Genomic DNA, 25275 nt, shown 5'->3' with positions numbered 1-25275 from the left:
ATGTTTAAATATTTTGTGTTCGCCCAGCACGACAGGGAGTGTCGTGGGGATTTGGAACGCCCTCATAGAGTAAGAGATAGTTTAAGGTGCTAAGATGAAAGGTAGGACTGAAAGGCGCCACCTACCGGTTGGAGTCCAAACATGTCAGTTTGAATAAATGCGAAAAAACGGGCTCAATGAAAGAAAGAAAAATGGCATGGTAAAGAAAACATGTCCTCATCTGGACTCACCTAGTGGTTGGTTAGGCACGAGCTCGTGTGGTTTTCTTAAATGGAAACCAAACATTAATTCCACACTAAAGCAGACGAAAGCCTTACACCGAAAAGGTCTGTAATTCTCTTTCCTCCTCAGAAATGTGTAATTTCCATTCATATATATTAGTATATTACAGAAAGTGGTATAAACTATATAAATATTACACGAATATGTACATTTTCTAGGATATATGGGGATGTTTAAGTGGAATTGTGCTGCGTCTAAGAGAGTGCTTTTAAATGACTTATGGTATCTTTCAGTTTTAGAGATCTCGGTGTAGATCTCGTCAGTCTTGGACTCCCACCCATCTGCTCTCATTTTGTCCTGTTTTTTGTTTTGTTTTTTTTATCAATAAGGACATATTTGCAACAATGCAATAAGTAATGTAATGCCTTGGTTACCCTGTTCATCTAAAATGACAGCGACTTAAATCCCATAACAGGTATCAGAAGGGTTTTCTGCTTAATTGAGCTAATTGAGCCCTTTCCCGAACTTATCAAGGATGATAAAACAGAGCATACATCCAAGAAGATGATGAAAATAGTAGTGACAAGGAATGACAGTGACAAGACAAGACAAAAAAAAAAACGCTTCTGATTAACGAATCAAGGAATGATAATGCCTTCACATCGACTTAACAGCCCTGCCTAACTAGGGAAGAGACCCGCCCACCCTAATAAAGACTGGACCTTCTCTCTCCCAATCCAGACAAAGGAGGACGACAGATCCGCGGCAGCGCGCACCTTGGAGCAACGCGGCACAGAATCCACGCGCGAGAACGCACCGGCACGCAGACAAGCACGCACTCCAGACCCACCTGAAACCTCCCGGCCGGTTAATTGACCTTGGTGAAGGACGAGAAAAGGGAGAGTGAGCCCCGGTTTTATTCTCAGTCAGAACACAGCGTTCCCATGATGTCATACCTGTGGATTCTTCTATTAGGAAGCCTACTGGCCTCTCAAGCCAAGGCACAAGGTAACGATTTATGTCCAATTAGTAATCTTGTCTAGTCTCCAAATTTATGCAGATGTGTTTTTTTTTCTTCTTTTTTCCCTCTCCCTTCACACATCTATTTGTCTGGCGGTCTGTCTGTGTGTCTGGGTTATCCTCATGTCAGTGTCCCAATCTGTGTCTGTCTTTCTCCCCACCTATGCATCCCTTGGTTTTCATCCACAGTATCTTCCTTTTTCTGTCATTTTCTCTTCTTTTGACTGTATGAGAGCGATCATCAGTCTCTTTTGCCTGTCTTTCTCAACCCATTTCAGTTTTGCTCATATCCAGCTGCATTTTGCATTTAATCATCCCGAATTTGATGAGTAAAACGCTCTTCATCGTTACCATAATTTGTTCCTGGCTCTTTAGCCCAGACATCATAAGTAAGAAAGGTGTGTCATGCACTGTAATGTGGCCTTATCTTTTAAGTCTTGGTCCGTTGGGGTGTGGTGGACCCACTTATTATCCACCTTCCGTCTTTCACTGTCCATTTCAAATTTGTTTGACTGATCTCAACCCTCATTTCTGCTCTCTCCTCTTCCTCTTCAGCTGGCCTACAGGCTGCTTCCCTGCTGTGCATACAGTGATTTCAGATTGTTCAAATGTGCAATAAAACTCACATGGAGAGAAGAGAGGCATTGAGGAAAAACACATAAACTGGGGGGAAAATAAAGGGAAAGCAGGGGAGGTGTTGGAATGAGATAAAGGAGAAATGTTATAGCTTATTGAGAGGGAAAACAAAGAGATATGAGGGAAAAAAGTAAGGGCCTCGCCATCGTTATGCAAACAAATTCAGTTGAGCGTTAGTGCGCTTGAATGTAAGCTTGTAATCTCACTCTCCCCCACCCCACCCCAGCACATACACACACACACACACACACACACACACACACACACTTCTCTAATTGTTGAACTGTCACTTCATTGTAAACTCAGTGGACTTTAGTGCTCTGAGACTCAGGAAATCTCCTGAGAGTGTGTTCCCTGACTTGCATGGCAGTTTGTGATGCTGTAACACTCTTGGTGTTAGGTGAGTTGCATATGTGGACATCATTTACGGTGTGTGTTAAGTTATAGAAGTGAAGCATAGGGAGTGCCGGTAACCAGATCCAGTTCCAGCTGTAGACAACACCCAACGCACAACTAGTTTCAGTGCCTCTCTCACCCCCAGGGCCCTCAGCATTTGTGCGTGCGTCTACGTGTTAGAAATAGGGAGAGAAAGAGTGGGTGGGGTGGGCTAGAACTTTTATGTACAGAACATGTGGAGTATGGGAAAGCTTCAATATAGTATGCGTGTGTACAAATCAGCCATAGAACATTGGTGTCTTAGAGGCAAATGAAAAAAACAGAGCATTATGTGCCGGATGTGTGTGTGTGTGCGTGTGTGTGTGAGTATACTGTAAGTGTGCAGACTTGTCTGTGTTTACACCTTCAACTGCCAACCCATAAATCTTTCTTTTGGTGGGTAAGTGAAACCCACATATACGCACACAAACTCATACTCAGTCACACACACTTCACAAACAGCTCCCTCATATTCTCTTCCATAAGGGCACATTTAAGGTGTGCATGATTGGAGTAAACACAGCACTCATGCAGGACCATACCTGATGGAACAGTGTTGTGGATGTGCTGTTGTATCACCACACAAATACACACAGAGAGTTGCTGGTGTGCTATTACGGGGCAAGCAGTGGTATTTTCTGACACATGTATGCATGCTCACTCATTCATTCAGTTGGATACATGTGATCTCATACAAAGTTATGGCACTGATAACATGCCTAAATTCATCTCCTATCTATGTTTATTATTTATAGTGTTTATACTGTTATTTTAATTCCTTTACTATTTTTTTTAATCTAATCCAAATTTCCCAAGTGTGGGACGAATAAATATATTCGTATTCGTACACACAGTGAATGAACGTCCTGAGTTTATTTATTTTCTCTTTTCACTGTTTGTGTTTATTTAAAGGTGGGGTAGGGGATCTTTTTCTGGAAAATTTTTTTACATATTGCTTGAAATACTCTTCACACCCTCATTGCAACCAATTAATTAAAAGTTTTGACACAAATATGAAAAGTTTTAGTGGCCTCTAGAACGTACAATCTAGGAAAAACAGTATCCAATCATTGTGAACGGACCGTTCACAATGACTGGATAATGATGCCGTCTATCAAACTGCAATCTGCTCCTCCCTCCCCCTCCCCCTCCTCCCCCTGTCCGCGTACCCTGCTCCGTGAACGTCCAGAAGCTTGGCAGGAAGCTAAACTAGAGCCAGCTTGGCTAGCACCTAGCATTATTAAACGTATAGTTAGCATAAACTAAATACTAAATACTAAATACAGCAACGATCGATGCTTGCTGTCAGAACAGCGCTCGTGCACCTTCGTACTCGTGCGCGTTCATGTACTCTTGAGGCGTGCCTTCGGGGGAAAAGTGAAGAAAAGGGTTGGGACTTTTTACCTGTGTATTTTCAAAATGCAGCTTCGCTGGACTCAAAATCCAGGATCTCCTACCCTACATTTAATGAAATGGTCCACAAAAGTCTTACATGATACACAAAAGACAGTTAATCAAAGAAATAAACAAATAGTAGTGCACTTAGTCATTAAAATGTGCTCAAAATAGGTGGGTAGAAATATGACTCATAATTCCGGGTAACTTGTTCTTCTAAGGAAACTGAATTTTTCCTTTCGAAGGGAAACAGTTGGGCATCGGATTTATAAGAGGAAATTATTCTATTCATCTTTGCTGTGGATAGTCATTTCTGATGCTACACAATGGGCAAACAGAACCACAGTCTGTTTCTCTTTCAAATAGCTGGGATAGCTGAAAGCAAGTGATTGAAGTTTAAAGATGTCGTGATTTGACAACACATACAACAAAATTATACAGTGGTGAATTAAATCACTACCTTGTAAATCCTTTAGAAAGATGGCGTTTTTCTTGAGTGTTTTCCATAAAACATTGTTTATTTTGAATATCCTCTGGAATGTCTGATGGGTGACAGTAGAGACTCAACAAAGCCATTAGTATGATTTAAATACTTTCTTAATGAGACAAATTGCAATGTTTTACATATCAGAACGTAGAAATAGACATAGAAATAACTGGTCCTTACCAGGTCTTAAAATCAGGTTAATACAGCAGAGTCTAACAATACGTGACATTATACACCGTGTTGTTATTTATTTCACAAAACTCAGCCAAAATGCAGAGGCATTGTGTAAAATAACTCAGTATGCCCTCACTGCTTATATTGGAATTAAAAGGGTGAGTAGCAGCCAGGTGGTACTGATCAAACGCATTTGATCAATTGATCATCAGCAAGTGTGAGCACCTCTGTAAAGTCACACGTTTAGTCAGTTTGCTGTGTGAACACAATGTCAAGAAGGAAAGACATCAGCGATGGTCTTAGAGAAGCAACTGTTGCTGCCCATCAGTTTGCGAAGGTTTATAAGACTGTTTCCACACAATGTTTAGATCAGGTTTCTACAGTGTGATACATTATTTAGAGGTGGAAACCATTCAAAACAGTTGCTAATCTTCACTGAAATAGACATCCTGCCAATTTCACCTCAAAGGTCAGACTGACAGCTCAAAGAAACTAAAAACACCCAAGAGCTACATCTCAGGGCCTACAGGCCTCATTTTTCATGTTAAATGTTGAAGTTCATGACAGTATAGTTAGAAAAAAAAGTATGACTTGTTTGGTAGGGTACTCTCTAAAACATGTCAGCATAACTCAGGTTTGGAAAGTCACGTCTGAACAAACCTAATGACTTCTGGAGCAATGTGCTTTTAACAGACGAGAACAAAGTGGAGATGTTTGGTCATAATGCACAGCACCATGTTTGGAGAAAAAACAAACACAGCATTTTAGCACTTACTCCTCAAACAAACTGTCAAGCATAGCGGTGGAGGGCTGATGATTTGAGCTTTTTTTTGCTTTTTTAGACAACTTGTAGTCATTGAGTCGACCATGAACTCCACTGTATACCAAAGTATTGTAGAGACATTTTGAGGGTAATCTGTCCAACAGGTGAAGCTTGGCAGAAATTGGCTCATCCAACAGGACAATGACCCCAAGCGCACCAGCAAATCTCCAACAGAATGTCTGAAAAAGAAGAGAACGAAAGTGCTACAATTGCCAAAGTCAAGCCCTCAACCTGATTGAAAAGCTCTTGTGGGACCTTGAGGTAGCAGTTTGAACATAACTTATACTGCAAATCTCAATTAACTAAAGTAACGTTGTTGAGCTCTAATAAGTTATTGGGGCTCATGATGGCTCTAAAAGCCACTAATCCAGCGGATGTGCTTAGCTTTTCACGTACTATTTCTGCAATTTGGCTCAGTTTTCTTCAGTGAAAAATGATACAGTGTAATATGTCATGTATTGCTTATCATCTACGGTTGTATTTACATCCATTTTTTTTTTTTTATCTGGGGGGGACCAGATGTTTCTTTTAATATACACAGAAGCTTAAAATTGCAAACTTGAAAAATAGCAGCACATGCTTTTTGTGAAAGTGTCTCTATTGCTGGGCTTTTGCCCCTTTTTTGTGCTGACAAACTAATTATTATTCGTCAACATGAAATCCATCACAACCAGTTTGCCATCACTTGAATGTTGTCAAAAGACACAGTTAATTACCTCTTCATCATTTTTCATGATTAGAGTGGATGTAGAAGTCATGGACTCCAGCCTTGAACTCTGCTAGCTTATCTCTTCTGCTTCATTAGGAAGAAGATGTTTCAGTAAAAAAAACTTTTTTATTTCAAGCAAGAAACATTTCCGTGTTTCAGGTTACTTCCACACTGTCATTATACAAGGTATAATCAGCACTGTCTGCAACAATTAGTCAGTTAATTGATTAGTCTAATAACCAGACAATCATTTTTCCATACTGTTTCTAGACAAAAAATGTGGAGTTATTTGCTATTTCCAACCTATAAATAAACACAAGGCTGTTTTACACACGATAGTAAAGTAAATTTCTGTTTTCACTCTGTAGATAGAACAGATTAACTACCTTTATTAAAATTCCAGTGTGTAACATTATGAGTCGTCGAATGGTAGAAGTGCAATTTTAATAACTGTTTTAGAATTGTGTTCACTACTTTAAATGAGCCATTCATATCTGCCAAAGGCACGGGTTATTCTCCTCTCAATCCACAATGTTGCACTTACATGTGTCTAAAGTGGCCGTAAAATGGACAAATGGAACACTGACTTTTTTATCCATCATAGTTTCTCTACAGCTTCACCATACATTTACGACATGACACACTGGACCTTTCATTTCAAAGTAATAATGAGCACAATTATTGATAATTAACTTCGTCATTATCTTTAGCTTTAATTTCCACAAAGCGATTACCCAATTATGCTTTCATTTTGGTGTTTGTAACAATCAAACAAGAGACATATGAGCTGTTTCCAATCTGAGCATGCTTGCTGCTGATTTCTCTATTGGATATTTAAATACATACTGAAGGCAGAAATATATGTTTTTATTAAAAATAAAACATCTTGGTCAGCCATAAAAGGCACCCAGTGTAACTAACAGTGAGATTCTTCCCCACAAGTATAAACTGGTTTGACTTGAGTTATTCTCTGGGGACCATTTACAGTTTAGCAGTGTTAAGTTATGCAGTCTCATATAATAGCATGCAGTCATGTCAAAGACACAGATGACTCACCATCCTCAGGGGAAAGCAGTGGCAGTGAAACAGAGGGAGTTGAGAGTTTGGGAGGAAGAAAGACAGAGAGGAAAGCAGGGAAACAGACTCAAAGACGAGCAGGGAAAGGAAGGGAAGGAGGCAGAGCTTTCACTAGTGTGCTAACACAAAACAGAGCACCCCATACTCAAATTGCGAGAGTCAATGTGAACATGAACTTCACGTGTGTGCGAACATGTGGTTGTTTATGTGTTTGAACTGAAAGAGGAGAAGAAGACAAAGCTTGATGACTTTGCATGTATGACTGTAGTGTTTGTGTGTGTGCACGTTTCAGTGCGTGTGCTGGTGGTAAAGATGGCTAAACGAGGAAGTGGCAAACTGATAGATGGGAACAGAATGTTCTGTGGAGCAACAGAAAGGGAGTTTGCATGTTGGCGTAGTTTCTCTCCCTATGCGCACACACGTGTACACAGGTTAGAGGGGTTACAATGAGATCCACACACACATCTTGCACATGCACGTAAACACAAATCTGTGAGAAAATGAGGCCACTCATTTCCACATTAAGTGTAAGTGAAACTATAGGATCTGATTAGCATAGTCACTCAAGAAATAGAAATTGTGGATTTAGCATGAACTTTTGCACTGTTAGAAGATGAGACAGATTTTTTTGTTTGTTTGTTTTATTTCAAATCTTGTTATTATCAACATCAAATTCATCTTAACTCAGACCCGCCTCATTATCTAGAATTGCACAGTACAGTGTCTTTGATTGGGAGAGTGATTTCCAAAGAAGTTCCAAAGAAAATTTAACTGGCAGAACCACACCCACACACACGTGTGCATAATGTCTGAATGACAAAGGGCTCAAATAAATGTTTAGCTTGCCTTCAAAGGTGTGCGGCGACATTCAGTGGAATAAGATAAAGTAAGAGAGAAACACAGAGTGTCTATTTCAAGTAGCGTCAGTAATCACGCAGCTGTGAAACGACGGTTTGGTGGTTGAAAGACTTGAGTCATAGTTTTTCTTCTTTTTTTTTCTTTTCTGCTGAGCGTGTGTTTGCGTGTATGAAGGGGGAGTCAGGGTGTCACCAGTACCTCTTGCTGCCAAAAGATTTACGATGTGATGGAAATACTTCAGATATTGTTCATGCTAAACTCCCTGAAGGCTTCACCGACTCTGATACAATCTCACTTGGCAAGCCTTGTGATCTTTTGAAATTTAACTCAACAATGAATATGGTACAATGAAAAAAAACAACTATTATTTTGTATGTCAGTTTATTAAAGAAGTGAGTTATGAGACCGAGCTCCCATTACTTTCTGATAAGCAATTCCTTTTTCATCTTCTCTGCATGTGCTGCCTTTTTGTACTGGTTTTTCTATCTTTTTTACAGTTTTGCCATGATGAAGAACAACAGCGCTCATGCCATAATTATAACATGAATATATTGTATTTTTTTGTCAACAGCTGGTGTTCGTTTTAAAGAAAGCATTGCCCAGATAATCCAGCCGCTGGGTTTCTGCTGAAATCAGCTGAGCAAAAAACAATCAATGTCAGAGCACAGTTTGCTGTTTCAGCTTCTCACATGAAACTAGGGAATGTCACAGCACAGACTCGAACATACACACACACATCATGGACATCTGACACAGAACGAAGAAGAGCACATCTTTGTCATTTTCTCATTAGTACAGAGCTGCAACGCCAGAGCTCAGATTGAGACTTCATGTAACGTTGACGCAGGTCGGACGTGATTGATGTGTCTGTCATACAGCTGTGGCCTCAGTGTTAAAGGATAAGACCGGTTTTTTGACATTGGGCCCTTGATTTCACATTATAACATGATGTTCTACTCACCCCTGCTTGTTGTTGGTCATTTGGAGCTGTTCCGAAGATATTCGCGAGGCGTCTGGCTGCTCTCTTGAGATATTCGGCCATGAAACGGTTTCCTATGGGCAAGCTTATACAGGTACAAACTATGCTGTTTATAATTTATTAATTACTCTACACTAGCACTGATAACGTGGAGGTGCGTCGCTTACTTAAAAAAATCCGGGTTACTAATTTTGAATTTTAGCCGAATGAATAAATAGGCAGCAGGTCTGTGGGCTGTCTGTGTAGTAGCACGACGATGACGTCAGTAACACCCACTTTACGACAAAAAAATCAAAATTACAATAACCCGGATTTTTTTAAGTAAGCGACGCACCTCCACGTTATCAGTGCTAGTGTAGAGTAATTAATAAATTATAAACAGCATAGTTTGTGCCTGTATAAGCTTGCCCATAGGAAACCGTTTCATGGCCGAATATCTCAAGAGAGCAGCCAGACGCCTCGCGAATATCTTCGGAACAGCTCCAAATGACAAACAACAAGCAGGGGTGAGTAGAACATCATGCTATAATGTGAAATCAAGGGCCCAATGTCAAAAACCCGGTCTTATCCTTTAACACCAGGCACCAGTCAGGGCAGGGTGTGGCTCTGAGCATGTGTGTGTGTGTGTGTGTGTGTGTGTGTGTGTGTTAATGTTGACAGTCATGCTCGAGAATGTTACTAATGTTAACACTTATCACCATAAAGCTGTAGCTGTTCTGTTTTAGATTGAATTTAAGATATTTCCTCTTATGAGTTTGTAAACAATAGAGGGTACAAAATAGTTGTGAGTTGTGACAATTGATGAGGGATGTTGTGTTGCATGAGATCAACTACAGATTATGTGTTCTCATGTCTGCTGCTTCATTTCAAATAGAAATTGTTCGTTGCACAGGCTTTTGTCAGTAGTGTGTTTTTGTTTTTTTTGAGGTAGTTGGGTTTGTCCTATTTTCCAACTATTTGAAATTGATACACCATGTCCCCGCAGTGAATGTGTCATTCTCTCATTATTCTGTTATCTTCTTTCTTCACACAACTTTGTCTAGATGATGGAACCTCAGAGGAGGAAACAGCAGCCCCAGAGAGTCCAGTCCCTACAACCGAAGCAGCACCAGAGAACGGTGGAGAGCCTGATGAGGTGAGGAATAAAAATATTTTCATTCTTAGTTTACTTTACTTGTCTCTCATGGGCAGGAGAACAGGATCTAAAGAAATCCAGCAATCATAAAGACCCAGTGCAGAACTGCATGTTTGAAAAATAATGTCTAAATAACTTGGAAAATGCTCCAGACAGACACGAGTTAGAACAGTGGTGACATAAGAAGAAGTTGACTGTTTTTCAAAACTGTTGGTTTAGGTTGATGCTAAATAGTATTTGTCTTCACCTGAGCTTCAGCTAATCATTATGCTGTTTAGTAAAGAGCATACTCGTATAGTCAGAAACTTCCAGAGTTTCTGTCCAGCTCTGGGCTGATGATCTGATCTGTCCTTTTGTGATGTCATAATTAAAATCCTGTGCTGAATACAGGAAACAACACCAACAGAAGATGAGCCTGAGCCAGCCACTGACCCTGAAGCCGAAGCAGAAGAACCAACCAGTCCTGTTGGTTCAGATGAAGGAGCAGTAAGTCCTGATGAAGAAGAAGTACCATCTGAAGGGGATGCAGAAGCAACAACTCCTGCAGCAGATGACACAGAAGCAGTAACTCCTGCAGGAGACCAAAAAGAAGAAGATGATGAAGCAGCAACTCCTGCAGCAGAAGACAATGATGCAGCAACTCCTGCAGCAGAGGACAATGATGCAGTAACTCCTGCAGCAGAGGACAATGATGCAGCAACTCCTGCAGCAGAGGAAGTACCATCTGAAGGGGATGGGGATGCAGTAACTCCTGCAGCTGATGACACAGAAGCAGTAACCCCTGCAGAAAAGGATACAGAAGCAGCAAGCCCTGCAGAAGATGTAGAGGGCGTAACATCCGCAGGTGGTGATGCAGACGCGGTAAATCCTGCTGCCGATGATGCAGAAGCTACAACTCCTACAGTGGATTCTGAGGCTAAGGCTGCCACACCAGCACAAGGTCAGGATAAAAATTGTTATTTGATGTGCTCCTCACATTGTCAGTTTTCTACTTTATTTTCTATAACATTTTATCTTTTCTGGTCTTTGCTCCTAAAATGATTATTTACTGATACTGATGGGAAATGGTTCAGTCCATTAGCTTTACTACTGTGGCTGTCAGCACAGTCACAGTAGTAAAACAAAAATCTTTGTGAAAATAAGAATATTGCACACTGGGTTTTTTTCTGTTTGCTTTTTACTGTGAGCAAAACTGTGATAATATTTACGTCCAGTGCAGTCTAGTCTTATCTAAAATGTTGTTTAGACCTTTGTTTGCATGCTGCACAACAGTGCAGACAAACCTGCCCAAAGTTAGTAATCTAAGGCGCCGTTTACACATACCCGGGTATTTTGAAAAACGCATATTTTCTAACCTTCGTTTTAAAAAAAAAACCCTGTCTACATTGATCCGGAGAAATACGCTATCAGGAGCTGTTAAATTACGCCAAGCCTGACGGTGGCAGTGTTAGAACAATGAGAATTCCACACAAGCCAATCAGAAGCCTAATAGAGAACCGCTGACAGGCAACTTTCTTCACAACATCAACAGAAGCGCGCATGTGAGTACTCTCACCCTGGATGTGCGGGCGTAGCAGTTCTGCTAGGGAAAGGAGTGAAAATCGTGACATCCTGAAATTTTCCCTCCATTCCTCCGGGACAACAAAGCCATTTTCAAAATTTTCCCACCATAAAGCAGTCCGTCCGGGTCTAATCCAGAATCGCCGTCGCTGGCGGTGGTATGGCCGGGCTCTGTCTGCCAACAGAAGCTCCGCAATTGTTGCCCTCCGAGCCCTAATGCGCCTTTGTTGTTCAATACTTTGTAGGAGTGTAATTTTCAAAATCACACAAGCGAGTATAGCTCTCAACAAAATAAATGCTGCTAGTACCTCCATGCTTGCCAGATAAACAATGAATGGCGTTATCCTGCCACTATGGTGGATACGGGCGGGGCTCTGTACTATGACGACAACTCCGCATTCCATTCTGAAAACTCCGTTTTCGTCTTTCAACCAGTTTACACACAAACGCTAAACGGAGTTTTTAAAAAATCTCCACTTTTGCCGGAGTTTTTTTTTAGCTTCGTTTTCGGAGGAAAAAACTCCGTTTGTGTGTAAACGAAAGGCACAAACGAAGGGAAAGGTCTTCGTTTTTCAAAATACCCGGGTATGTGTAAACGGCACCTAATTCTTGCCTTCCTGCCTGTTTCACTCCTCTATCCATGGCCAGCTGCTGATCCAGATGTTAACGATCCAGAGACAGACCAGGCAACAGATAATTCTGAGGAGGAACCTGCCTCAAGCACTGATGCACCAGTTGTTCAAGATGAGGTCAGTATCAGATATAGGAAGTCTAAACATCTCCTGTTGTCTTCTCTCTTTTGTTCCTCTTTTCTACCTGTTAAAATCCTTTATGATGCCTTTTCTCTAGAATGATCCAGATAACAAGCCCACACCAGCAGCAGCTGCTGAGGAAACACCATCTGCTGAAGTGGAGCCCATTATTAGTAAGAATGTAGATAGTTTGTACACTCTTGTGTTCACAACTGCAGGACCAAAAATGGTTGCGCCCACAAGACTTGTTGACCGGTTGCTACTGACTACTGCACCCCCCCCCAAAAAAAACCCCCAAAACTGGCTTCTGAGTGTAAAGTGAAAGTGTTTAATCTGCATTTAGTTCTACTTTAAAGTACTGCAATTACTCATGGTAATCTATTGAAAACCTAGTTGCAGGAGCTAATTTTCACTTAGGGTGTTGTACTTGTGCTATAAGTATGGGTACAGCTCGCTTTTTTTTTTCACTCAGCTGATTCAACAGTGCGGACTTGTTGTGTGTAAGCACATAGTGATGTGGCGCTACGTTAGCTCTGTTTAATCTGTGTGAATTACTTCTGAGGAACAGCAGCAGTTAAACAAGGACAAGGGCTGCTAACGGCAAAGACTCGGAGACAAAGATAAAGTTACCTGGTTGAACGATAGTAGGTAGCTCTACCAACAGTTCCGTTGTGTTGGGCTGACATTAGTGTTCCAGCGTAAAAACATGGCCTAATTCCTCTCAGGAAGTCTGCTCATCAGAAATGGTGGTGAACATTTAAGTTATAGTGCAGTGTGATCCGGAGTAGTGGTAGTTACTAGACTGACTCGGAGTACACTGTAGCCCTCAGAGCACTGAGGCCAAATACGGTACTACTGGCAGAGGGATAGGATTTAATCAGTGTCTTCTAGTGGGTGTACGCATGTTTAAAAAATTGTTTGATCTGCTACTTTTGTTGTAAAAATGGCAAAAGTCACTTCTAAACTTAGTAGCTTATAAACTTGCAAGGTGGATCCTCTTGTGATTGTGATCATGAGCTTGCAAATTTTACTAGAATCCAACTCCTAAACAAGATTATTTGTCAAGGGTTGAAACAGCAAACATAAAGAAGAGAGAGTAGCTGTTGAGAGAACTGAGTGCATGTATTCACTACGAGCATCCTTTACCTGGGAAAACTGTACAAACCTGTTTGTAAAACTGCATGCCCCTTGTTTCTGGAACAACTCAGTTAAAAGGGAAGTAGCCAGTTCGGTCACACAAGCCCCGAGGCAATGCTCGTAATGATAATCAGCCTATTACTGCACAGAGGTCTCATCTTCATACAGTCGCTGAAGTAAAACTAACCTTTTAATATGGCTGTTGTATCTAGATACATCTAGATTTTTGCCTCATATATATGATTATTTTCTTCCTGTCTTCCCATAGTTAAAGCGAAAGGCGCTCCACCACAAGTTAAATCAGGTAAGAATATGTTTTATTCAATATTCTCTTTTGTTTAATACAGTTCAACCTCTCTCATATTGGTTTGGGAAATTAATTAACAATATTTCCATTAAATATCGAAGTTCAGATATTTCTCAGCTTAAATATCCATTTCTGTATAACGACATTATGAAACATTACCCAAATTTCAATTAAGTTCTGAGTTCTCAAACACTTTTTTAATGGTGTTTGAGGTTAGGGTGAGGTAAATCAGACTGATTTGATGAATGCCATTTACAGTACTTTGTTTTCTAGAATAAGGCCATCCCAAGGTCATTACTAAATATTAGAAGACATATTAGATCTCCACCCTGTCTTCTTTAGACCCCAGATATGCGAGAGGAATTCCTGTTGACAGAATTTTCTGCATTATGCTATGTTTAAAAAAAAGCAAAAAAAAAAAAGCACATCCTGCTTTACTGAGTTGTGTATAATGTTCATGCAACTCCCTATTTTCTTGACACGTTTATGAAGAACAGATGTGCCTTTCTGCCAAAAAAATACAATTCCCTTGGGAAGCTTATAAGGTGGGATTTTGGCTCTTACAATTTTACCTCCTAAATTGTGCGTGTTGCAATTGGAGCAAAAATGCCTCCCAAATGAAGTCAGTGGGATTTTCTTCATTTTTTTACGACTATTACTTTTTATCACAACTTAGGTGTCCCCCTTTATTTTCTTAACATCATTTATGATACTCTTGCGGCCTCCTTTCTCAAACTGGAAGGGGAGAATTTTTTTTTTCGTTTTTGAATTTCAACCTCACACTGAACTCTTCATTATATATTGTCCAATTCAATTTTTTCTTTGTCTTTACACACTCTTTCCTCTCACTCATCAGTGCTAATTTTGTTTTTGTCTTATCCTCTGGCAGTCCTAACATAAGCAATGGGAGGTATGCATTTATTGTTAAAGAAGGGGTTACCCACAGGTGCTTTGACCAGAGCGAACCAACCAGAGCTTTGACCAACCTTAATGGCCAGAGCGAAAAAGTTGAGAAGCGAGACAGGGAGGAGAAACGATTTAAATTAAGGGGGACATAAAGGGGAGACATGAATATCACTTAACTTCCATATGCTCCGCTATGACAAATGATACTTTACAGTGTTAGAAGAATGGTATTATTTGCTGTGAGGTATTTTCTTAAGACCAGACAATAGGTCATCGGGTAATTGTGCCTCTGGGCTCTATCAGCAATAAATTAATGCAGCCTGAAAAATGTTTTGTTGACTCAGTCACACCCAAGTGACTTGCGCTGTATGTTTTTATAAGACACTTGGGTTTTCCCCCACTGAATACTGAGTTGGACAAGGTATTGTTCCTGATAGATAATATCCTTTATTGCTGGTCCACACTACGCCCTGAAGCACTGAGCTGAGGAGTGATTCGGTTGATAGTTCAACAAGGAAACTGCTGTATAGTGTGTGAAAGAGACTTTATTCTTTTCGATAAACATTTTTGATGGGATTCCTCCATATTACATTTCCATCACTCATAGTATTGATATATGGGTAAGGCCATTTGCACCCCTGGTACAATTAGCACTGTATGCTGATTGTACCAAATAGAAGTGAATGCTATTCGTACCCCGGTGCACTCAGCAATGTGTTCTATTGATACCCCGTCTGGTGCAATTAGAAGTGTATGCTATTTGTACCTGTGCTTTGGTTATATAGCTAATAATCATAACGAAAAATGGGAGAGGTGATTTAGCATGAAATGATAGCTAGTTGAACCACTGTCTCCCGTATGGAGGATTACGTCGCTATCCATTAGGCCAGAGATGTCCTCAGCTAAGAGTTAAGAAAGACATCTATTTCAATTTAAAAAGATATTAGTGCCATCAGAATTCTTCGCTTTCTGATGAAGAAAAAACGAATGTCCGCAATGGCCTTTGTGCTCACGAGCAAGGTGTTTTTGGTAGTAATTCACGGGGTGTGAAGAATCACAGATCTATAAAGAACCTTCTTTATAGATCAGTGGTGTGAATAGTGTAAGGCTATTGTACCAGGGGTGCTAATAGACATTCAGAATAATGTATGCTATTTATAGCAAAGTGTGCTATTTACACCCTGGTGCACTAGCTAATTGTTGCAATCAAAACTTCCGTTTGAGAACTGAATTGTTTTTCAAATTGCGCGCCTTCTCTGCAGAGACGTTGGAATGCGCACTATCACTTCTCACTGCCAAAATGCATCGGGCAAGAATCGACCCCGGGACTCCTGCATCTTTACCCAAATCGCTTACCACTACGCTAGTTGATCCTATAACATATCTGTGGTGTGCAAGTAACTTTATAGTTAATATGGCTGAACGTCATGATCGCGAAATTTCTAAAAACTAACAAACTGACGGTTGTAATGTGTTCACAGAACATCGATTATGAAAATAAAACACAAAAACACATCTAGTTTTTAATTGGAACAGATATTAGTGCCGAAACCTAGCAGTATTCTTCACTTTCTGATGACGAAAAAACGGATGTCCGCCATGTTTTTTTGTGCAAGCCAGCAGCTTTTATTTTGGTGTTACGTCACGGGGTGTGAATAGCTCAGCTGTGTGGCCAAGGCTATTTGTACCAGGGGTGCAAATAGACACTCCGTTGATATATTCATTTATTTTCAGACATTAAGGTTAACCCAGACAATGATTCAGATGCTAAGACTGAAGAGAAAGATCCAGGACAGAGCAAGAGTATTGGTTACCTGGTTAACCTGGTTAGTAATGATTAGTAGCAATTGCAGTTGACTTCAGTAACACATCAGTAACAGAAAAATGATGGAGTATGTAGAAACACGCGGTTATCTGCTCTGCAATTTCACCGGCCAAACAAAGAAAAACAAAAAGCTTTTAATGCCATTTCTACTGTATTAATGTGGCTACAATTGTTTGCAAAAGCCAAGGTAATAGCTTCAAAAGCCAGTAAATCACAACAGAACTTTAGTTAAGATGTCCGAGTCCAAGTTCATGCCATGGTTACCATGGTTTCAGACAATATGTAAACAAGCCCTGATACCAGCTTAGATCGGAGGACATGATAAGCAAGATTCAGAGATCCAATCTGACGGGTATAAAAGAGAATAATGACCTTCCCTGCTTAACAGAATATGACACATATGAATTCAAAGAACGAACAGTCACAAATTACAAGTTACAAATTTACTAATTTTCCTGTGAAATGGTCTGGTATCTCTCTACTGCAAGAAAAGGTCTTCTAATTTACTGAACTTTGCTCCCACGACAGGACACTATATTGACTTGTAGTACAAGTTTAATTGCTAGTCACAGCCAGTATGACAGCTAAGCAGGAACAAAAGATTTCCTGTGTATACTCTTCACCGCACACCTGAAAGCTGATTCCTCTTAATCGCTGTAATCATAATTTTCTTGTGAAGGGGCTGTTCCTCAGCAACCTTTTCAAGTTGAAGCAGGTTAGCAGCACCTACTATGTGCAGATATAGATAACGGGGGCTGTTTGTATCTTCATTATATCCTTTATCAGTGAAACTGTCACAAGAGTTTGTGTCTCTTGTATTATTATAATGATACGAAAGCATCTGTGTGAGTGTAAAGAAGAGGCAAGAGATGTATTTGTGTTCTTGTGTTTGAAAAATTATCTTTAAAAGGAGCACAGGGTTGGTGGGAGCTCAGTTTTTTTACACACTACAATGGGCTATTATAGAGTTAAGACTTTGCTTTAGGTTTAATACTAGAAGTAGGTTTAGATATGATAGTTAAGGTTAGGTTGGGGCTTACAAAGAAAAGCATACAAACTTAACATTTGTGAGTGTGCATGTGTGTTTCTGTGTTCCCAACTGATTTAGACAGAAACTTGAGAGCCCTTAATTCCCCTGGGGGTACAAACTACCACAAAGAGAATGATCTCACCCTCCGCTCTTTTCCTCTGCCTTCTCTGTCCCAGTGTTTTACATAAAATGAAATAATGACTTTTGTCTTCGTCGTCTTCTATCTTTCCATCTCTCCCTCTTTTAGGAAATATTGGTGCCTCAGAAGGTGGTAAGTATTGTTTTCAATTTCTATTGTCAAAATATGCATAATAGCAGCGAAAATATTTATAAAACACTATCCTCTGTCCACATTTCTGAAATATACTGTGCTGTACTGTCAAAAGCATTGCAGCCACAGTAGCAGTAGGGCTTATGCAGTTCTGAAACTTTGTGAAACACACAGGATATTACTGGCATGCCTTTGACGCAGACAAAATACTTGACTGAAAATGGAAAATACTTATTCTCTAGCGCTTAAAACGGGTCTTCTTTACAATAAATTCTCCGGTGTAGTCACCCCTTATCTGTTGAAAGTAACCTTTGTTCAATAACGCCTCCCTGGGAAACATCTGCAGCTGTATGACAGGTGTACTTTTGTCAGTTGTGCACATGAATGCTGAAAGAGTTCCTGTGCAAATCAATTCTCAGTGATGGAAATAAGTTGTAAATAGTGCAAGTTTATGTTATATGCTAAGCATATGTTCTCTTTTTTCACAGACAACCCTAAATCCCAAGGTGAGTCATGCCTTGTCTTCTCTGTTTTATACACATCTACTCACCCATGCCCTGCCCTTCCACAGAACATCTTTGCAACATAAACATTCCCCCATTGTTTTGCGTCATGCAGAAGTCTTGGCATGTGTGGGTTTCCTGCATGACATTTCCTAAACCCTCTTTTAAATTGTTCTTTTTAACTTCAACATGATGGTTTTGTACACTAATATGAATAACTGCAGGTATCATAAGTGGTAGAAATGAACTTAACTACTAAGATTTAAGTGTTAGCTGAAGCGTGGAGTGTTTAATATAGGAACCAGTAAGGCTCATATTTTTTTTTTTTTTGTACTAATTTTTTATTGATTTTCACAAGCAAATATCAATACAATAGACAAGAGTACGGTTATTGAACTTACCCTCCCTCCCCCCACCCCTCTACATGGGAATCAGATAACATCTATAACAGTTCACAAACAGTTACACAGACAATTTTGTTAGGTTTTCTTTAGTAACAAGTCTTTAACTCTGGTAATTCCATTGGACCAAGTTTGCATCGTCCTTGGTTTGGCACCATTTGTCCTTGCAGAAGAAAGTTCAAGATAAAGAATGTCCAAAAACATATGCAGCCAGTGTTCCAGCGATAAATTGTGGGGAGGTAGCCAAACCTGTACAATCATTTTTTTTCAGTAAGGCTCATATTAAGGAATATGTTTTTGCACACATCTTTCTACAATCATTTACTATCGCTGAAGTTTTGAAGATCATGCAGCACTTGCGTGTGTTCGGCACTTGTGCACATGCCTGTTCATACATGTCTATGCCTGCACCCACCTTTACTTCCGTTTGCTGACTCACAGCACTCTCATGATATATTCCACTTAATTGAACTGACTTGTTCCTTGTTTTGTACTCATTGCAGTTCTCTGACTCATAGATTTCTCTTTTTTTCCCACCTTTTCCTTTCTACATATTTGCTGTAGTCTTTCAAGTGCACATAAGTTTTCCCCATCCCCCTCACCATCTGTATTCTCACATCACTTCAGCATATCATGCCATTATTGCTCTGTGTTGACTGAAGCCACTGCAAGAACAAAAAAGGGCTTGTTTTAAATTGGAAAAAACATCTCTGTCAAACTTAAATACTGTACAGACGTGCATCACAATGTGGGCACCTTCCTTTCGTCTGATACTTTGTGCTAAAATGCTGTTGCATAAGTTAGGCAAATAACTGGGATAGATATTTGCATTAAAACATCAAATCAACATAATTGTTGTTAGGGAAATTGTTCAGAATCCTTGAAGAAAGCAAATAATCCCATTACATTTACTTACAATCTTTGCAGTTTTGTTGTATTTGTACCAGTACCTTTACTTGGCTGTATGCTGGCACTGAGAAAGAAAACCATTCACATTGGTGTTGTCATGGTAACTGGGTTACAGGTGCAGAAAGATTTTTGTCAATGCTTTCTGTGAGTCTTTTTAAGGGTCTAAATTATAGGACAGACGACTGAAAAGAGATCAGAAAATGTTTGAATTACATGATGCATTTCACACGTTCACACAGATACTCATTTTATGAACACATTATGTCACATCATTACACCCCATTGCAGAAACTGAGCATGAGGGTTTCAGTCACTACACTTACTTTCACAGAAAAACAGGCTACGTGGATCAGACAAACATGTTCAGAGCTAAATGTGCCATGAGCATGACATTGCCAAGACCCTGGTATCATTTATGATATTTGGTTTGTTTGTTTGTTTGTTTCCCTACAAAGGCGGGTCAGGCTCTCTAGCAGGAATCCTGTCTGCAATCGTTGTGTCTGCAGTGGCCGCAGTCAGTGGATACTTTGCCTATCAGAAGAAGAAACTGTGCTTCAAAAATGGACAGCGTAAGTGTATCACCCTTGTGTTACAACTGACTACCCAAGCAATCAGTGAAAATATTAGATAAAACGAAAGCTGCAGACGTTCCTGAACACAAGGTTTAATATTTCAACTTTAAAAATAGCATATTCACCTAAGCCTACTTTTTTTTTAAATGAATTAATTGAGTGGAAAAAATCTGCTTGATGTTCAGTTTGGTACTCATATTAGCTTACTTTATTTTAGCCTTGCCCAAACGGAGAAGGGTCAGGGTTTGTAAAGTACAGGTTCTGAAGGTGAGCAGTGTCGCTTCGAGGCAGTAGATTAAGCTTTACACTTAAAGAGTGATGTCAGTTTAGGTCATCTTATACACATCCTGCATCCCAATATTGCCAGTTCAGCAAAGTTTAGATTTACAGTCAACATGAACAATAGGCCATTCAGCTTTACCAATGCTGGCCAAAAGAAAGAATCGGAATGAGAATTAAATTGTGGATATTTAAGTTAATTGCTTGTGTGTTTCAGTGTTCTAAATTGGCATAGACATCACAGTGAGAAATATTATTCCCCTACAAATTTCTATGAAACTCTGTCAGTATTCACTAATAGAAATGTTTCAACCCTTTTTTATTTTATATTCTGAAGTCAAGTAGAGCCTGGAGCCGCTCCTTCAACAGTAAGAGTGGTATTGCACACTCAATCAGACAGAAATTAAACCAATTTTCATGGTTGTGATAGTAAGCAATTAGAAGTGAGACAAATTCACATCCCTGGAAACTCCCCACAGGTGCTCAGTCATAAGCAATTAAAGCTGGAAAGTTATTCAGGCTTACAAAAATTAAAGATATCTCTTGTCGTAATACTGTCCAGAGGGGTCGCGAATAAGTGATGAATGCTAATGAATAGGAAAAGGATTATTAAGCTAAATGCTTGTGATATTCTACCTGCCACTCTGTCCGGTTTAATTTTTTTTGTTTTATTTTTGTACGTTTGTTTTTGCTGACTTTTATCAATTTTTGTGATTAGAAGCAGATCCAGAGGCTGCACGCAAAGCAGATGCAGCAGAGGCTCAGTCAGACCCCCAGGGTATGATATAGACACACATAAACACACATCGAAAAATTTCCAATCGATAAAAACCTTCACTTTCAGTAGTTTTATGTCCTAACTATCTAAACATTTCTCTTCTTTCTTTTCTACAGCTCTTAACACCCTACTGAAGTCCTCCTAGACCAGCAGTGATCACCTGACTGCCTGCACCAACTTCAGTCAAGCAGTCTTACGACTAGGCTCTGGCCTGTAGAGCTAAATTACTGTGAGGCCCCAGGGGAGGGCTGTGTGTTTCTATCTGACTGTGTGCGTGCATGTTGATCTGTGTGAGCATGTGTGAGTGTGCACAAGTGTGTTCAATCTTGTGTGCGCATACATGTGGGGAAAAAGCTAGATAAAGATCAAGTAAACGTATGCGAACTGGGGGGGGGGTTATGATTGTTACAACATAGGAATTTATTACATTGATCAGCCAAAATCAAACTTTTTCATAGTTTCCATCAAAGAGATTAAATCTCAGATTAAGTGTAACCATAAAATGGCTTAAATATAGAAATATGTTTTTATGATATTATTTGTATGGCTACTCTCCTGTTCAAGTAATTCAGCGTGACTCTAAACCAGTTATAGATAGTGATGTTGTTGGTGTTTAACTTGTACTGAATTATCATAAACAATTATTTTTTTCTGGGGAAAAATCCTGCCATTTATTGAGCCAACCATATGATTTTGAAAATCTACTATCAACCAGTCAGTTAAATTAAGCATATTTAACATTTTCAACAATATCAGTTGTCTGTAGTACAAATGTAGGATAAAAGGGGATCTAGTGGAGTTAATTACTACCACTGTATTTCGTGGCGTAGAAGCAGTAGTTAGAGAAGTTTTAGAGAATTCTCCGGATTCGCTTTCATGGTCCAACATGTTCTATGAGGGATTACGATGTCACTGTATGTGAGTGTTTTCACTTTTAATTGGAAAGGGGTTGAATCCTGTTAAGTCACCACCACTCTTCCTCAGTAAATTGAAATGTCTATTTGACATTTTAAAAAATCCAGATTAAATTATCTTTAACATTTCAACAGAAACTGGAGACACAAGAGTTTAGGAACTGATATTTGAAAAATTAAAGGATCTAGATTTAATCAGGTGAATTGATATTAAATTGAATCTAACCCTGTTGCTGTTGATAGATGAATGGTCACCTGACACGGGCAGACTTAGAAGAGGTCATGTAGTAACTTGTAACTTTGTTCTGATGTAATATGTGTCAGTTTAGTCGTGATGCAGTAATTTCTTCTCTATAGTGCCTTTCACTGACACAGTCTGGCTCGATCAGTTAACAGACACACGAGGCACATATCTGGGGTATTAATATGAAAACAAGCAAACTGGTTGGTGAAAATATCAAAAAACAGAAAATAAGGAATTTATGCTGTTCATAAATAATATTAAATAAATGTGAAGTAACTACACTTATACATGATTGTAATAGCTGCTCTTTATTAAGTTCACCGCAGGCCAGTTTTACTTCTAGTGCTTTTATAACTAATTGTGTGTACCAAGCCTCGATTGATTTAGCTGTAAAACTCCCCTCACTGTGTGTCTCTTCATTTGAGCAAGCCAGTTTCTGTCAGTGTTTTTGTACCATTCACATACAAATACCATTCACCTGTGATTTTTATATGAATTCTTTACATTTAGCAGTGGTGCCTATGAGCCGACACTGACGGTCTTGAGTCAACTTGTTTGCTGTGGTATTTTGGGATTCTTATGCCTCAGAAGCAGCTGCGCTACTGCCTTTTTTTTTCTGCCACTGTAGCACAAATTAACTTCTGAATGTCTTTTTGTTGCCTTGAAGTTTTGTACCTTTTCTGCTCTCTTTAAACTTTTAAATGTGGTTATACAGGTTGTATAGTACTGCAGTTCACATTGTGTGTTAGTTGTAAAACACCATATAACTGCAATACAGGACAGAGACTGTTGCTAACAGCCTAGCCTCATGCTGAGAACTATTAATTGTCTGTGATGTCACATATTGATTAATTCTACATTATGAGCTGTGGGCTGAACACAGGGTCGAAGCTCTGCCATCTTATCCTGTAATCTGGGATTGACGATAGATGAGTTTCTCTTGAGATTCCTAAGTAAGTGAAAGTGTGTCTGGCATAGAGGAATAATGCACAAAACACCCACTAAATAACTGCAACCTTTTTGAGATAGCCACTGATGCCTTCAATATATAAAATCCTCTTTTGAATGCAGCACTCGCCCCCTTATGCACTCCAGTAAGTGTTTCAAGATTCCACAAAAGCACTCTGATGCGTACATTCAGAAAAAGGGACAAAGCAAAAATGCTAACATCTTGAAAAATGGCTTTTGTTTTGAGCATTATGATCCACTATACATTTTGTTCCAACCAGTCCCTGTAAACACATTGTTGGACCTTCGCATCCAAACCAGAATGTAAACCTTGCGTCCTGAAGTGTACTTCCCAGATCATAGGGGGCATCAATCATGGCTCTTACCACTCCTGCCTTATTACTTATATTCTCTTTTTATTGTTGAGAGGAAAACAAAGAACAATGTCGTCATCAGAAAGGAACGGTGAGACAAGCAGAGATGTTTTGTAAGACCATTCTCAATGGGAGAAGCACTTTCCTATCCTGTATACATCTTGATTTATTAAACATGTTTAGGCAAGTGTGAGACTCTTCCTGTTAATTTAAAGTGCTATGTTTTTATTTTGTTGTAGGAACTGTCTACTTCATTATTGTCATCTGGCACTAGCCTTCTGGAGCTGTGTAAATAACGCTTGACTAGTCAATTAAACAGTTTTCATGGGAGCCAGTTTCTGTCTGGTGGTTGTTTGTATGTGTTCTATTTATTTATCTATTTTTTTTTTCATAGTTCTTTAGTGTCAGTGAGTCAGTTCTCTTTAGTCCAAAGATAAAAGTCTCAACAACAATTTGATGGACTGCCAAAAACCACAAACATTAACAATCCCCAAAGGAGCAAATGTAATAACTTTAATACCTTCTGAAGAGCGTTGATCATATGCTTTGGTTTATGACTAAATTCATGCTAATTACAGTCAGATCTGTAAATATTTAGACAATGACAGCCACTATTTATTTGAAACTAAATGATAAAAATGGAGTTAAAGTGAAAACAAAACATATGTTAAACGTCTACAGTTGATACCATTTCCATACATGATACTCTTTTCAGATTCTCGTATATAACTGCTCTAATCAACATAATCAAAAATAAAATGCCCCTATAAACCCTTTGTCAGGAATTTTTTGCTGGCAATGTCTGCCTTAAGTCTGGAACCTATGAACATTACCAAACAACGGGCTTCCTTCCTTGTGAAGATTTGCCAGGCCTGTACTACAAGCTGTTTTCAGTTGTTTGTGGGTCTTTAATGTTGTCTTCAAGAAATTAATTGCAGCTTTATCGGGCTCAGATCAGGTGACTGACACAGCTATTGTTGTCATATTCTTTTTCTGCACATTAGAAGCTTGTGGATTGCATTTACAGTATGTTTGGGGGTCATCGTCCATGAGTATTGTGGAACACCATCCAGTCATGTTGGGTGCATCTTGCTGAATCTTGGCAGAAAGTATCTCTGTATATCAGACATGCTTCTGTTTTGTGTCATGTTGTCAATAAATCAAAATGTCTACACTTTTTTTCTGATGCTGTATGTTTATGTTCACAAGCCGTTCCAAACTGTCTCCATACCTTTTTCAACATGTCATTCTGGTACAGGCTGATCTTGTTCAAAGAATGCTGTTCCAAAACTAGTCTCGATCGTTTCTTTCTTCTTCTTTTTTTGGCACAGTCTAAACTGGCCTTTCTGTTCTTGAGATTTAAGAATGGGTTGCACCTTGTGGTGAAGCTTTTTTACTTCCTCTGGTGAAGCATTCCATCTGTGTTAAACTTGGATAAGAATATGCCAACCTCTTTGAGAGCGTTCTTCACTTTGCAGGATGTTGTGAAATAGGTTTTCCTTTTCCATGAAAAGGATTTTGTTATCATTCAACATTGTTGACCTCTGTGGCTTTCCAAACCTTTTTATGTTGCTGAGCTCACCAACATCGATTTGGCCACTCCTGATGTCTTTTT

The 25275-nt window shown here is 39.4% G+C and overlaps 1 protein-coding gene across 1 annotated transcript; it reads left to right on the top strand.

The window, feature by feature from the left end:
- Nucleotides 1–929: 929 nt before the first annotated feature.
- Nucleotides 930–23994, top strand: LOC142396760 (uncharacterized). The gene is made up of 11 exons (XM_075479815.1): nt 930–1230; nt 9859–9950; nt 10341–10890; nt 12159–12259; nt 12360–12435; nt 13668–13703; nt 17715–17738; nt 18227–18244; nt 20007–20120; nt 21121–21180; nt 21297–23994. The coding sequence occupies exons 1-11, from the start codon at nt 1167–1169 to the stop codon at nt 21323–21325; spliced, it is 1164 nt and encodes a 387-aa protein (XP_075335930.1). The 5' UTR covers nt 930–1166; the 3' UTR covers nt 21326–23994.
- Nucleotides 23995–25275: the final 1281 nt, after the last annotated feature.

The sequence above is a fragment of the Odontesthes bonariensis genome, chromosome 12, assembly GCF_027942865.1.
Source record: "Odontesthes bonariensis isolate fOdoBon6 chromosome 12, fOdoBon6.hap1, whole genome shotgun sequence".
Taxonomy (NCBI): domain Eukaryota; kingdom Metazoa; phylum Chordata; class Actinopteri; order Atheriniformes; family Atherinopsidae; genus Odontesthes; species Odontesthes bonariensis.
This window is presented reverse-complemented; position numbering and strand designations above follow the sequence as displayed.